Genomic DNA, 15814 nt, shown 5'->3' with positions numbered 1-15814 from the left:
TTGTTTTCTCCTCCAGATTGTTCATTCAGCCTGCCCTATCCAGACAGACCTGCACTTCCCCTTACTTTTAAGGCTTATGTTTCATCTCATTAATACCATGAGACCTATGTATGTTCAGTTTTATAATTAAGATCGTTCGATGCAGGAATGCCAGGATGGATGACCTTTCAGAAAGAGCAATGGGAGTAATGATTCCCTGAGGCTACGGGAGGACAGGGGGAGAAGAAGGGAGAAGGGGTGGCTGATAGCCATGAAGACTGCATGGTCCCACCAGAGGGGAGAGAACAACAGACGTGTAGGTAAAGGGATATATTGGGTGGGGTAAGATATGGCTAGATAGAGAGAGAGAGATAGACTAGATTAATATTATGTAACAATAATAACAAGGGTTCTTGGGGGGAAGGGCGGGGGAGTGGATATCAAATAGAGTTCAAGAAGAAAGAAAATGTTTTGAAACTGTAGTAGCCATTGTACTGCTATGCTTGATCTATTTGAATTATGGGGTGTTATGACATTTCTAAGAGTTCCCAATAAAATGATGAATTAAGAAAAAGAATGCAGCCCCTTCAGTCGCACTTGCCCTCCTTTTTCAGCCGGTCAGACCCAGGTTTAGATCTAAGGGACACAGAACACAGGAGGCTTTTAAGCCTGTGAGCCTTCTCTCTCTCTTTCTCCTTTACATTTTAACTTTATTTTGGTTTTTAAAGAAAAACGTATTCTGTGGAGTTACACAGTTTATTTCATCAAATCAAATCAGTGACAATGTCACTTCAAATCCCCCATAAATGAGCGCTGTGTGTTTGCTCACTCCCATCCTGCCTCCCTTCCCTTCATAATTTCCCTCCCCCCATCCCACTCCCGTCCCCGGCCTGAAGTCTTCCAAGTCTTATACTTGGGTGTGAAGACTACTTTTCTTTTCTTTGTTTTTCCTTAGAATAGTGGTGTCGTTAAAGATCTGCCTTTGTAAGATCGACTAGCTTTGCTAAGCATCATGTTCTCTAGTTTTGTCTGTGTCTTGTGATGTTTAAGAATGCCATCGCTGTTTGTAATTGGTGCATAATATCCATTGTGTGACTGGACCCGAGTCTGTGTGTCCACTCCTCTGTGAGCGGAAATTTGGGTTGTTTCAGCTGTTAACCATGGAAGTTGCTGCAAAATCATATGTGTGTGCATATGTTTGTGCATGTTACGTTCTTTATCTCTTTAGGGCACATACCCACACAGAAGAAGGATTACAGGATCACAAGATCATAATTGTGATTGCATTTGTTTAAAGAAGTGTCATACTGATTTCCACAGAGGTTGTACAATTCTTCAGCCCCACCAGCGATGTATGTGTTCCAACCTCTCCATAATCTCTCCAACATTTATTATTTTCTGTTTTTAAATTTTTTAAATTTTGTTAAGCATGTCAGCATGAGGTGGTATCTCATTGTTTCAATGTGCATTTCTCTGATTACTAATTACGTCTTTTTCATATGTTATCATCTTTTGTAAATTGTCTATTCATGTGTTGTAACCATTTTTAATTGGGTTATTTGTCTTTTTCTTTAGTGAAGATGTTGTAGTTTTGTATAGAGTTTTGAAATTAGCCCTTTAATCTGATGCATCATTACTAAATATTTTCCCCAATCTGTAGGTTCTCTTCTAACTCTTTCAAAGAAGTCTTTTGATGTTCCTAAATGCTGTAGTTTGAGAATGTTCCAGACCTTTATTTTGTCTTCTATGGTGTGGATAGTTTTCATTACGTTCGGTAGTATATTTGTGTCTTGTATTAAGACCCTTACATTGGTCCCTAATTTTTTATGGATGGTTTTTATGGTTCCGGGGTTTATGTTTAATCCATTTTTATCCATTTTGAGCTTCTTTTCGTTCATGATAGGAAGTACGGGTCCTGTTTCATTCTTCTGCAGGTGAAGATCTCATTTTCCCAGGACTATTTATTGAAAAGGCTCTCTCTTCCCCACTTAATGTGTTTAGTCCTTTATCAGAGAGCTGGGTTCTCAGTCTCAATCTGCCATTCTTCATGTCTATCACTGTGCTGCACAATAGGTTTTAAAGGCTGGGAGTGAAAAGCCTCCTACTTTGTTTTTGTTTTTTAATAGTGTTTTCTTTATCCTGGGTTTCTTTTCTTTCCATATATAGTTAGTGATTAGTTTGTCCATTTCTTTGGGAAAACTGTGCTGAGATTTGGATCAGAGTTGCATTGAATTTGTAAAACATTTTTGGCAATATTAAGGTTTTCACTGTTTGGTCTCATATCTTTCTTATTAAGGTGTTTCAATTTTTTATAGATTTTTGAAATTAGCCCTATATCTGATACATCATTGCCAAATATTTCTTCCCATTCTGTGGGCTCTGATGAAGATTTTTGATGTGCATAAATGTCATATTTTTAGAAGATCCCAGCCTTCTATGTGGCTTTCTGTAATGTAGGTATTTTTCATGGTGTTTGGTAGTATATTTATGCCTTGTATTAGGAGGAAAAAAAACACTTCCCTAATATGAATGATGAGAAGATATATATGTATCCAAGAAGCTGAACAAATCCCAAACAGGACAGACCCCATAAGAAAATTGCCAAGACATATCATAATGAAATTTTCCAAAGATCAAAGAACTCTGAGAGTAACTCAAAACAAAAAGGTACCTACAAAAGGGAACCAATAAGAGTAACCTCTCATTTCTTAGCAGAAAGCGTGTAGGATGGCAGTGGGGGGATGGGGAGAGAACCACATGTATGGAGGGCTCAACAGGATATTGCTGTTGGTTTTACTCCTTGAGAGAGGCTGTGTAAGTACTTAAGGGATGTTTCTTTTAAAATCCCCCCAGATTCCTTAACCCTCAGCCCTAAATAGTGGCCCGAGTGGCAACAGCAAAAAAGGGAAAGGAAAACTGAAATTGACTTGGACTCTTTATCGACAAACAAGTTCACCTCAAACAAACAATGCGGGCAAGCAGGCAATGGGATGCCATATACAAAACTTTGAAAGAAAATAACTGCTGGCCAAGAATTATAAATCCAGCAAAATGGTTCTTCAAACGCAGTGGTGCAATGAGGATATTTCCAGGTAAATAGAAATAAAAGGAATCTGTGTAAACCAGACCAGTCTTATAAGACACGCTAAGGGAGGTCTTTGGACAAAATATCAACAACAGTAGACAAGAGACTGAGGTCAGCAAGCAGGACAACACTGCCCAGAAGGCAACCCAGACACACAAGGATCCAAAATAAGACAAACCTGGGGAGTGGATGTCAGGGCTCAAGTGGGAAGAGAAGGCTTTGAAAATGATGATGGCGGCACATGTGCAAATGTGCTCGACACACTGGAGGAATGTATGGAGGTGATAAGAGATGTAAGAGCCCCCAATAAAAGTATTAAAAAACAAACAAACAACTATTCCCCCCCAAAAAATGTGCATTCATAGACTTTCTAGCTGCATAAGCTGAAATAGTTCCTTTTTGTTTATTTTTTTAAAATCATTAAAAAAAATCATTTTATTGGGGGCTCATACAACTCTTATCACAATCCATGTATACATCCATTGTATGTCAAGCACATTTGTACATTTGTTGCCCTCATCATTCTCAAAACATTTGCTTTCTCCTTAAGCCAAAAAAAACCAACTTAATAAATGTTTAAGAAAGTTATATTTCTAAAAAAAAAGATAGTTATATTCTCCTTTGTAAAAATAACAATAATAATAAATAAATAGATAAATAAGACAACCCTACGGGACTGCAAGTAAGAAATCAGAGACATCAATTTGGAGAGAAGACAACTACAAAGAAAACAGAAGGACTAGTGTAGTTCGGGAACTCCCCAATGGATAGGAAGTCAAGTGAATCTTAAGACTATGGACTGTTTACAACTTGGGAAGTAATAAATTACACAGGAAACTCAAATAAATCTCATCAAAACAAAATTGAGGGAAACCATAAAGATTCAGTAAACACTAAACCAACAGCAATTCAAAAAAAAAAAAAAGACAAGACAAGGAAGCCGGAAAAATTAACTCAGCACAGAAGTTTGTACGGAGCAAAGAAACCAGCAGCGGCACGGAAAGCAGCTCACCGCAGAAGGACAAGAAACGCAGAGCCATCGGGTCACACTGGACGGGCCGAGGTTAAAGTCACCAGTCAAGAGACAGAGAGAGCAGCAGAATGGACAAGAAACCAGGAGCCATCAATCTGACAGCCACGAGACCCACCTTAGACACAAAGACTGAAATAGCCTACAAGTCAAAGGATGAGGAAGAAGAAAAAGAATCGAGCTAATGGCAGTCAAAAAGGAACAGGCGTGGGGTTCCTACTAAATGAAATAAGGTTTTTTCCCACTTCGGAATGATGAAAATGGAACTACACAGTGACCATTGATGATGACACTGAGAGCTACTGACACGTGCAGTTCAAAAGGGTGGCTTTTAGAGTACTGCAGTTACAGCTCAATAAAGCAAAAGCCTGGGACAGAGCTGCCGTGGAAGTAGCATGGGCCTCATGTACCGGTGAGCTGTAGTGACGGTAGCATTGGCTTCCCTGCCAGGTGAACCCAGAGGCCACATGGTGGTGGCAGCGGAAGCTGCCTGGGGGACACTCACGTGCACAGGGTACTTTGGTCGTCCTCCAGTAGCAATGACAATGTGCTCAGCCGAAAGCAGAGTCTAAGGATAACCAAAGAAAGCTGGGGTTACACAGGCACATGGAAGCCACACATCTAAGGTGCTTAAGTACCCAGAGGTGCTCTGGGCACCATGTCCCCGCCTTGCAGTGGCCCCCCGGCCAGCTGCACGGAGTCCCCACAGTGCTGGCCTCCTGGCCTTGCGTCAGCTGACCAGGTAGCACTCAAGGAGCACCAGCGGGCATCTCCTGGAACCCCACCAAACCCTGCCCAGAGGGCACACCCACCTGCCCCTCAGATCACCTAGCACCCCACGATTCCAACTCCTGCTGACCGCACGTGTGCGGAGGGGAGCTGCTCCATACGGTTTTCAAGACTGGAGCCTTTGGCAGGCCAGTGGCCAGGTCTTTTTTCCAAGGCTCATTAGGGTGGGTTTGAACCACCAACTTTTCATCGAGTCCAGTCCTTCTCTGTCTGTGCCACCAGGGGTCCCCTGGAGCACTGCGCGTGAGCCGGTTACTCTGTTTCTAAGAAAACCCCAAACCAAACTCACTGCCATAGAGCCCGTCCCAACGCACAGGGGCAGAATGGAACCTGTGGCTTTCCCAGCCTTCCAATCAGCCCCCCTTGCTGCCACAGAGTAGCTCCGCCCTTGTGGCTAGCAGCTCCTGCTTCTCAGAAACCCGCTGCTCGTGTCAACAGCTGGAGATGCTTGGGAGGAGCATCTCCTGATAGCATCATGGGCTGGTTGTTGGGCCACTAACTACAAGGTCAGCAATTCAAAATCTACTCGCTGATCCATGGGAGAAAGAAGAGGCTCTCTCCTCCCATCAAGAATGACAGTCTCAGAAGTCAAAGGGGCAGTAAGTTCGGCCCTATCCTATCCGCGGCTACGAGCAGAGTGACCTTGGTCGTACTGGGGGAGCTCAGAGGCTGCAGAGGCAGGGCCTGAGTAAGAGCAGGTGGTTTGTGGGTCGGAGGCAGGCTCCCGCCTCTCCACTCACCTCCTTCCCCGCTTTCGTCAGGCCGCGCACCGTGTGCTCATTGACAAAGCTGGCTTTGATATTGAAGTACTTGACCTTTCTGCAAAATCAAAAGCAGATGCTCAAATGTCTCTTTGGAGTAGTCAGCAGGGAGCAGTGCAGACCCCCCCAGCAGGTCAGCTGCTGGCCCACCTGCACCACTGTGGCTCAGGCTCAAGGAGAACTACACTAGGAAACAGAGCAGAGGGTGGGACATATCACTTGTATCCCCTGGAATTTCTGGATCACCAGGGCCACAGGTGCCAAGACAGAGCCACAGTACTGAAGGGTTCTAGTGCATCCTGGCATCTACAAGGACCCATCCTGCTGCCCAAGTGACTGGTTTCCCACCCACTCCCACCTCCTACCGAACAGGTGTCCAATCTCTGTTTTCAGGGGCCCCCTGAGGCTAGGAGAGGGGGTGTGGCAGGTAAGCAGGCACCCAGGTTCTCTGTGCCCATGTTGTCTCCAATGACCAAGGGCAGACTCTTCTCCGTGGCTCCTTGGGCCTGCTGCCCTCCCAGAGCCCCGCCCCCTGCTCCCTCATGAGCTGAGTAAGCTGCCTTCACTCTGTAGCCCATGATGTAAAAGATGTGCGATCCAACAGGGTGTCCTGCACTGTTTGGCCACAGGTCATGGCAAGGCGGGAAAGGTGGCTCTCTCCGGAGCCTGCCGGGGTGAACCACCCGACACCGACCAACTCTGCGGTCCAGAGCCCTCCAGGAGGAGGAACTTAGGCCCCCAATTGGCACCGAGCAATGCAGCCAATGCCACCAGCGCCTCTCTCAGCCCTTAGGTTTAACCCACATCTGTCCCGGCTCAGATCGGCCTACTCAACAGAGTAACACTGCTCTCCAGGCTCTCCCAGGCTACCACTCTGTACAGGAGCAAAATGCTTCATCTTTTCCCCACAAAGCAGTTTGGCGGACTTGAACCTCCAACCTTGCAATTAGCAACCCAGTGTGCCACCAGAGTTGCTTTTTCAGGTTTATTAGAGCAAGGCATCACGCAGGTCCTACTGGGCTATGCATGGGTCACCTGTGACCTTCAATGAACCCTGTCCCCTTGTCAACCCATGTCAGAGCCACCACCGCCAGACTCGAAGCTGGGCAGAGCCCAGCACCAGGCTGGCACCTTCCTGGGCAGCAGATCCTGGTGGAGTCAGTGCCAGACAGAGAGGACGTGTCAGTGTTTGGGTCCTGGACCCCATGAGTTTGTCGGGGTATCCTGATCCCAGGTCTAGGCAAGGCATCCCATGGGTGACTACAGCGAGGAAACCAGATGTGGGGTTTGTGGTTCAGGGACAGTGTCTGGGGCATCCTCTTTGCTGCTGGCCAGGTGGCCTTCCCAGGTATCTTCCATGGAACTGTGGGCTGGCCCAGTGGAGAAAGATCACATACCTGGAGGAAGGAGCAGGCTCCTCAAGGGTCCCTTGCTGGGCCCTGGGTCCCCTGTGCCAGCACTGCCCTTGGCATTCCCAGCTCTGCCTTCAGCACAGCCCCACTAGACTTCTGGGCTATTCCTCCAACACATTCCTCAGGTACCTCAGGCTCCTCACCAGCACCCACACTTTCTCAGCAAAGAGGCCTTCCATGCCCCAATGCCACCCCACCAGCCCCTGAGGGTGTCCTCACCTGAGAGCAGGGACCTCATGCCGAGCCTCAGAGCCCACACAGATACTCACTCAGTCTGCCGCCCACCCCACAGGGGGCTGTGCTCCCTCCCTGTGGGCAGACAAGGCACGCTTGGGGACCTGTACCTGTCATGCAGCTGGACTCGGTGCCCCCAGTTCAAAGACTTGACATGGTTCTGAACAGCTTCCGCCATTTTCTGCCTGGCAGCACACAATGTCAAAGGTGAGCATTCACAGGCCACAGAAGAAGTAGCAGAGTCCCAGCTGGGTGCCAGCAGGTCCCTCCCGACATAAGGCGACCCTGTGTAACAAGCAGGACTGGCCCATAGGAGTTTTCTCTAAGCTGTGAGTGACATTTATGGAAGTGAATTGCCAGTCTTTCTGCAGAGGAAGTGCTGGGGGGAAGAGGGTTTTGAGCAGCCAACCCCTTGGTTAGCTGGTTAAGTGCTTGACCTTTGCACCACCAGGCTCCTTCTGGAACCAACTCTGAGGTGCCGATATCAAGAATCAAGGGGATGAACGCCCCCCGAAGTAGTTATAACCCCTGGTTAGCAATAAAGTTGGGGCTCTCCTGCTCTCGCTCCCGGGCTCTCCCCACGAGGACCAGCAAGCGGGGCTGAGGTGAGCACGCTACCACGGGAAAAAAAAAAAAAAGAATGAAGGGGATGGGGCTTCAGAGAGAGTAAGGAAACATTCCGTTATCTTGTCATTCATTTTCTCGGCACTTTTGGGAGCCCCCACTTGTAGGATAGCCACCCTGAGGCACCACTGCCTCTGTCCCAACCTGGAGAACTGGGGCTTGGTTTTCTGATCATTTGGGTTATGTTAAACAGCAGGGATATGTTAAACATTACTGTCACCGGGGCCTGTCAGCATGCCACGAAGGGCCATCCCTGGGCAGTTCCTAAGGCCAGCATGGCGGCTAAGCCAGCTCAGGGACTCCTCTGGGGAGAGCCCCAGAGCCACCCAGCTCCCTCCCTGGACAGAAGAAGCCTGACATGAGCTCCCACGCCCCACTGCACTTGCAGGTGCCCTCCTGTGCACGAGGGAAGGCAGAATCTCTGATCTCTACCCCTGTAGCCATAGCATCCACCCTCCCAAACACAAAATGTTTTTCAGACAATGCTGGGGGCAGAGGTGGGGGTGGGTGGGTGGACCGAGTCACCCTAACAAGCTCCCTATGATGATTCATGGGACAAGCAACCCCACCCCCCACCCCATTCTGCCTGTTAGGGGAAGAAGTGATGGCTCAGCACCCACTCTCACCAGTTGTGTGGGATGGGGTGGGCCACCTCCCAGCCGTAGTGGCTGGCGTCCTGGATCAAGCCCCCCAGCAGGGCTGCCTGGTGCATCAGTTTCTTGGGGATACAGCCAACGTTGACACAGGTACCACCAAGACCCCAACGGGTGCCTGGACACAGAAAAGCACATGGAGAAGTGAGGCAGGCTGCCAGTGTCTGGTGGAAGGTCTGCAGGACCCTGGGGCAGGGAGGCGGGGTCTGCCCAGGTTTCTGCACTTGTCTGGAATGCCCTTGCCTGTTGTAACTCCGATGCCACCCTTGAGACTTGTGCCTGATGGGTTTACTCTCTGCAATTGAATTCAGAGTCCTGTGAAAAGTCAGAATCCTGGAGAAACTTTAAAATACTGGCAACCGACACAGGAGACAAGACATTTTTGGCAACTCTATGGACCACTGAGGATGAAAGTGTCAGCTGTCCTTTGAACATGACCCAGACACACACACACACACCCCAGCTACTCCCATGAGCTACCTACCTCTCAGAGAAGGTTCCACATAATCCACCACGGCCACCTTCCTTCCCAACTGAGCAGCTGGAGTGGGAAGAGGAATAGGACAGTGAGTGCATGGGGATGGGGACACCCAGGGCCCACAAGGCTCAGGAGGGGCTGCCCAGGGGCTTTCCCCGTGGCTGCTGAACCCCACACAGCCTCAGGTGGTTGACCCACCCACCACCTACCTCCCACTCGGATGTGGCCACGCACAAGTAGGGCCATCAGACCTCCTCTGATCATAACCTTTGCACTGGCGCTCTTGGGCACTGCTCTCTACACCCAGGTTGGATCTTACCCAACCTTGTTTCCTGCTCTGCCTTCCCAAGGCCAGGCATTTTGCCTGAGCCCACGGCCCCGGGGCCCCAGCATATTAGAAGCAGGTCCACACACCAGAGGCCCCTATCTAGGGCTGCTACCCAGCCCCCACTGCACTCCTGCGCTCCTAAGAAACCCAAGACCCCTATACGAATGTTCTCAGCTCCTCTGTGCCCTGCTGAGGAGGATGAACACGCTGTATCCACCCACACTGCAGTCCTCGTCAGGGGGCATGTGCTGGCCCCTTCTCTGGATGTGGAAACCAAGGCTGATCCAGAGGTGGAGCTTGGACTCCAAACCGCCTCCCAGCCAAGGTGCCTCCTGGTCTCCTTCCTTCTAGCAGCAGGTCTCCAAGCCTAGGTTCCAGGGCTGACTTTGACACAATTAGCCAAGCACCCTTCAAGACTTCTGGAACCGCACCCAGGAAGATGACTGGACTTGGGCGCCATGGGTCCTTGGATGTCAGAAAGCTACAGAACGTGCTCAAACCAATGCCATTAGAGACCAAGAGGAGGAGGGAGGTTTGGAGGGTTCATCCTACAAACCCGTTTGGCAGAAAAGTCTGGGAAGATGGTGGCACAAACAGATCCTCATTTCACCCTCCCCCCGAAACACAGCAAGAAAACAGCCCTTGACTTTGACTGAATGGGAGACCTGGAGAAAGCAGCAGGGAACTGCAGACAGGCAAGAGTCAGCATGTTGCCCTATCACCACCCCGCCAAGGTTTGTGCAAATAGTGTCCAGTCACTGCAGAGTTTAATCTGTACAACACAAAAACAATTCATGTATTTTGGTCTGAAGCCAGCCTATACTTGTTTAACAGGGCCTTAAATTCCATACCACTGGCAAAATTAATAGAATTACCTTATGCCTGGGGGGATGATTGATGATATTCTCTAACATAAAATGAGAATGATGTCTCTAAAGTGAACCAGAGACATATATAAATTATAGGTATATGAGTGGATTTGAGGCACTTAATTTGAGCCCCAATCTAAGAAGAATTGATGACATGGCCCTGCTTGATGCTCACCCTCATGAAGACATCACTGACAACATGAGAGCCAGCAACGTGTGCTGGAGAAACCAGATAGCATCCGCTATCAGAAGGAATCGCTTCTGGGGTCTTAAAGGCTTGTTTTAAAACAGTCATCTAAGTGAAGTGTTGACCAAGCCCACAAGGAAGAAGCGCACCAGCCTGTGTGATCTAAGGACTGTAAATAATAAAATCCAAATGTAAAGGAGGGAATGGTACCAGAGCTTAAGTTGTGAACAACCAATTTGCAGGTTATAGAAGACAGTGGAAGCCCAAAATCCCCTTGCAGGGTCCTTGACCATAGCCAAGGGGTCTGAACAGACTTGCTAGCATACAGAGAACACTGTAAAGTCAATTACAGGAGATGCAGTTAGGTTAAAATGTAACATTGTATCATTTGATCTCCCTTCTGACCCATTTTAAAGTTGTTTCAGTTTATAATATTTTCTGCTTTCTTTTGGATTACAATTTCTGTGTTTTGTCTAGTCCTTGTTGTTGCTTCCTGTTTGTGTTTTATATGATTTTCTGTATGTGAAATCCAAGAAGTAGATCTATAGAGTAGATCTATAGAGACAGTGACTGGATTGATAGTTGCCTGGGGGCATGGCATGGCAGAGGAGGATGAAAGGAAATGGGGAGCTGACAATAGGTTGACTACGAGCACCATCACCGAATTCTATTTCAGAACATTTTCTTCTTATACTTACACAGGTAGGGAGTCTGGGGGTTGAACAATTAAATTATATGATATGTGAAATGTATGCCAAGCAAACTGTTTTTTCAAAAAAGAATCGATGAGTCCCATGTAACCCGATCCTCTATTGCCCCTTCCCCTTCCCCTAACAGGCCAGTGAAGTAGGGAAGTAGCCCCACTCAAAGAGCCTCTTCCTCTGATCCCCTCACCCCCTGCCCGTATAAAGAGCCAGGATTTCTGAGCTTCTGCTCTAAAATCAACAAGACAGACCTTGGAGTTGTTTGGAATATAGCAGCACCTTCGTCTCCTGGACACTGTCGGCTTGAAACCCACCGCCAAGGCCCCAGCCATGGAGCCTGCTCTCGCGGTCAGGGCACCCCTGGCCTCCCCACACACTTGAAGCCACTAGGGCAGGCTCCTGAGGACTCAGGTGGCATCTGCCTGCTCTGCTGCTGGACAGCTGTGAACCCCTACAAAAGGGCCTTTACAGGGGAGCCAGGAGGACTGTCACCAAAAAGGAGAGTTGCCACCCACCAGGGCCACTAGGATTCTGAAATCAACACAACAGATGCTTTGGACGTTGTTCAGAGAAGCGTAAGATCCTTGTCCTCTTGAATCAGCAGCAGCTTTGCTGTGCTTCTGAAAGCCAGCTAGGAAGCAGCCCTCACAGAAGGAAGCCAGCATACAACTGAAGGGTACCGCTCTGTCCGAAAGGAGCTTCACTGGGATTGGCTTGCTTGCTGGAAATATGGTCCCAGAAAAAAAGCAGGGAAGGGACTCATCACCAGTGAGAGAAGACGAGCCACCAGTAGGTGGACAGACTGACTGGTTCACAATATCTCACAAATGTGGCGATGCTGGTCGTGGATGAATTAATCACAGCGTATCTTATGGTGAGTCTGGGAGAGAGTGAAAATTGAAAATGGAGACCTGGAACTTTCAAGTCCGAATTAAAGCAGTGAGGGGGAAGCCCTATGGCACAGAGGGAGAGAAAACAATAAGCAACTGGCTGAAGGCTCTGCCCAGATAGCAGCTCTTTGCATGAAAAAGTGCCAACAAAACTGTTGATTACTAGGGAGAACCGAGAAAACTAACACCCTCAGAAATCTGTGTATCTTTTGGTTTTCAGTTGGAGGGTTGAGATTTTGTAACAACAATACATCCAAGTGAACAGGTAAAAAGAAATGAAAGAACATACAGGAAGGATAAAATCTTTTAAAAACTCACACCATACAACAGTGGTAAACATAATGAAATCCTTAAGGGAAAGCATAGAGAAAAGCCTCAAAGAAACCAGGAAAACAAGAAAAAAATGAGTATCTAGAAAAGGATATTGCGATCGAAAGGGACAATAACTGAAATGAGAAATGCAACAGGAGGTCTCGCCACCAAGTCTAGGCAGGCAGAAGAAAGAATCATAGAATTAGAGGGTAAGCTGGAGGAGAAGGAACACTCCCAAGCTCATTCCATAATACAAACAAGCCTGCGGCCGAAACCACCGCCACTCCAGAAGGAGAACCACAGGGCAGGGTCTCATGCACACAGCTGCCGAGGTCTCAGCCAAATACCAGTGAGTAAGAACCCAGCAGCATCTCCACAGAGCCACACACTATGACCACGCGGGCCAGGAATAGTCCTGCATTAGAAAATCACCCCTGTCACATGAACAGAACCGAGGAAAAGAATACATACTCATTTCTGTGGATGCAGAAAACGCATGTGAAAAACCTCACACCCGACTGGAATAAAAGGGCCATTCCCTCGGGATGATTCAGGCCAACAACCAACATTATGCTTAATAGAGAAAGACTAAGAACTTTCCCCTTGAAATCAGGAACAAGATAAGGGTGTACATTTTCACTAGTGTGCTAGGAATTCTAGACAGAACAATAAGACAAGAAATACAAGGTAACCATATTGAGAAAAAACAAAATTATCTCCATTTGTGGGTAATAGGATCCTACATAAAGAAAATCCCAAAGAGTTCATAAGACCACTTTTAAAGCTAATAGAGAAATCTAGCAAAGTTGCAGGGTACAAGTGATAAAGGGAACAATCAATACTAGAAATATAACACAATTTAAGATTTAGTTTGTTAAAAATCCAAAATGTAAGTCTCCTCCCCTACAGTAAAAATTCCTTTTAAGCTTTTCATCAAGGATGTTCCAACTTGCTTCTGTAGTCCCACCTGTAACTGCGATGTACTAATCTGCCAGCAATCACTCTTTCATAACAGTTTCCTTGGCCCTCCCATGCCCTTTTTAAGTCTGAATGTCTGCAAACCCTTGGACCTTGTGTTAATGGTCTCCCTCACTGGGATTATGGGTCTTTTATCTTTGTCCTGTCTTTGTCCTGTTTGAGACTTAATAAATATTCAAGCTAAATTGTATTTGAGATTTGGAGGCTCCTCTTGTACCTTAAACAAGACATTGCTGAAAGAGATTAAAGATCTGGATAAGTGAAAGATGTTTAAATAAATAAAAAACATGTTTCTTGTTCATGGATTGGAAGACTTAATATTGTTAGCATGTCATTATTACTCAAACAGATCTATAGCTGCAATGAAATCTCAATGAAAAACCCCAACAGCCTGCCTTACAGAAGTAGAAACCTATCCTCAACATAGAATGGTAACCAAACTCACAGCAGGGAGCCGATGCCCACTCAGAGCCACCCTTAGAGGACTGGGTAGAACTGGCCCTGTGGGTTTCCAAAAACCCATAACCCTTTAGGAGATGCTTAGGGTACAAGAGAGACTCCATCTGGAATATAATTTTAAAAGAACATTTATTAAGTCTTAAAAGCGACAAAGACAATACAAAGATACAACAGATACATTGTTTAGTAGCTAGAGGCAGAAACCAGGGGTGGTCCCTTTACATGCCAAGGCCTCCAGCCCACCCTCCACTGCCCCCACACACTCCCACCCCCACCCCACTGCCCCTTACAGGAAGTTGGAAGCCCATCAAGGCTGGACAAATGCACCAATTCAGGCCTTTGAGACAGGAAGCCAGTACAATTGGGAGGACCCTAATCTAGGCCAGGTCACCTTAATTCAGCCAATGGGGTCAACCAGTACTGTGGCCCATGCCTCCCAGCGGAGGACCCTGAAGAAGTCAGAACCGGAAGCCCACCACCCTCTTTTCCAGCTGCTCCTGGGCAGTGCTGGGATTTCTCTGGCCTCAGGTCTCCGCGTGTGGGTGTGAAGTGCCCCGAGGGGCTTGTGTAAAACCTGAAACTTCTTCTGTCCTTCCTAAAAACCCACTTGGATCACAAACCAGGCTTTGGTGTGAATTCTTTCTTGTGGGAAGCAAAGGGCGGAGGCATTTCTTACCAAGAAACCTAGCAGCAGCATCCAAATGAGGCGGCCGCCAACACAAGGTTGCAGTTACATCTGGGGATTCACAATGGAGACTTGAGACGGGGTATTCGAAAGAGGGGCGATGTGGGGAGCAAACTCACTCAAAGCCAATCATGCTTTTGTGACAGTTTCCTCCCCCTCCCACCCTATTTATCGTGTTAGAATTGGAAGGACATGGGCATAGAAAACTGGGGTGGGAATGGGGGTGTGGATGAGTGGTTTGAGCTGCTGTATGGGAAACAGTACCACGAAGAGAATGCACGTGGGAAAATCCTCTCATAATTAAGACTAAGAGGCCTGGGAGGCAGACTCTGGTGGAGGGAGGCCTTCAGGCTCGTGAGCTGGAGATGCAGCCCAGTCCCATTCTCCTGACTAAAAGTTAGTCCCACAATGTCCCCCCATAAGAATGCCGATCTGAAGATGCTTCTTACGAGCTCAGGGTTGCTGACTGTACACTTGAAAGGTTATCTGAGCAACCAGACCCTATTGTCCGCCCCACCCTAAGTACGGCCTACTCCCTTCTGATACTGATCACAGATTGCCCCCCCTGGAGAAGAGCTCAGGGACACCTAAGGTCAAGCCATTCAGGGACAAGCAAGGTGAAGTCATCTTAACTCTAGTGCCTGCCCTTCCTGTTACATATGTGCCTTCCTCTCATGTGTGTGCCCTACCTCCCTCTTATTACATGTATCCTTCTAGTGCGTACCCTTCCTGTTACATATGTGCCTTCCTGTCATGTGTGTGCCCTACCTCCCCCTCTTATTACATGTATCCTTCTAGTGCGTGCCCTTCCTGTTACATACGTGCCTTCCTGTCATGTGTGTGCCCCTACCTCCCTCTTATTATATGTATCCTTCTAGTGCGTGCCCTTCCTGTTACATATGTGCCTTCCTGTCATGTGCGTGCCCTACCTCCCTCTTATTACATGTATCCTTCTAGTGCGTGCCCTTCCTGTTACATATGTGCCTTCCTGTCATGTGTGTGCCCCTACCTCCCTCTTATTACATGTATCCTTCTAGTGCGTGCCCTTCCTATTACACACGTGCCTTCCTGTCATGTGTGTGCCCTACCTCCCTCTTATTACATGTATCTTTCTAGTGCATGCCCTTCCTATTACACACGTGCCTTCCTGTCATGTGCATGCCCCATTTCCCTCTTATTACATGTATCCTTCTAGTGCGTGCCCTTCCTGTTACATACGTGCCTTCCTGTCATGTGTGTGCTCCTACCTCCCTCTTATTACATGTATCCTACTAGTACATGCCCTTCCTGTTACATATGTGCCTTCCTGTCATGTGTGTGCCCTACCTCCCTCTTATTACATGTATCCTTCTAGTAC

General features: G+C 47.6%; 1 protein-coding gene across 2 annotated transcripts in view; it reads right to left on the bottom strand.

Moving 5' to 3' along the window:
• The window catches only part of TXNRD2 (thioredoxin reductase 2), a 77978-nt gene that overhangs the window by 52309 nt on the left and 9855 nt on the right, over positions 1-15814 (bottom strand). For both annotated transcript variants that reach the window (XR_006680144.1, XM_004701202.2), the window contains exons 2-6: positions 9052-9108; positions 8541-8685; positions 7401-7475; positions 5624-5702; positions 4600-4662 (exon numbers count right to left, since the gene is read on the bottom strand). Coding sequence is in view for 1 of the 2 variants with exons in the window: in XM_004701202.2 (XP_004701259.1) it covers positions 4600-4662; positions 5624-5702; positions 7401-7475; positions 8541-8626 (303 nt within the window). In the remaining variant the exon portion in view is untranslated. The remainder of the gene's footprint in view (positions 1-4599; positions 4663-5623; positions 5703-7400; positions 7476-8540; positions 8686-9051; positions 9109-15814) is intronic.

Source organism: Echinops telfairi, unplaced genomic scaffold (genome assembly GCF_000313985.2).
Source record: "Echinops telfairi isolate 266 unplaced genomic scaffold, ASM31398v2 ScPeMD7_70;HRSCAF=299, whole genome shotgun sequence".
In the NCBI taxonomy this organism is placed as follows: Eukaryota; Metazoa; Chordata; class Mammalia; order Afrosoricida; family Tenrecidae; genus Echinops; species Echinops telfairi.
This window is presented reverse-complemented; position numbering and strand designations above follow the sequence as displayed.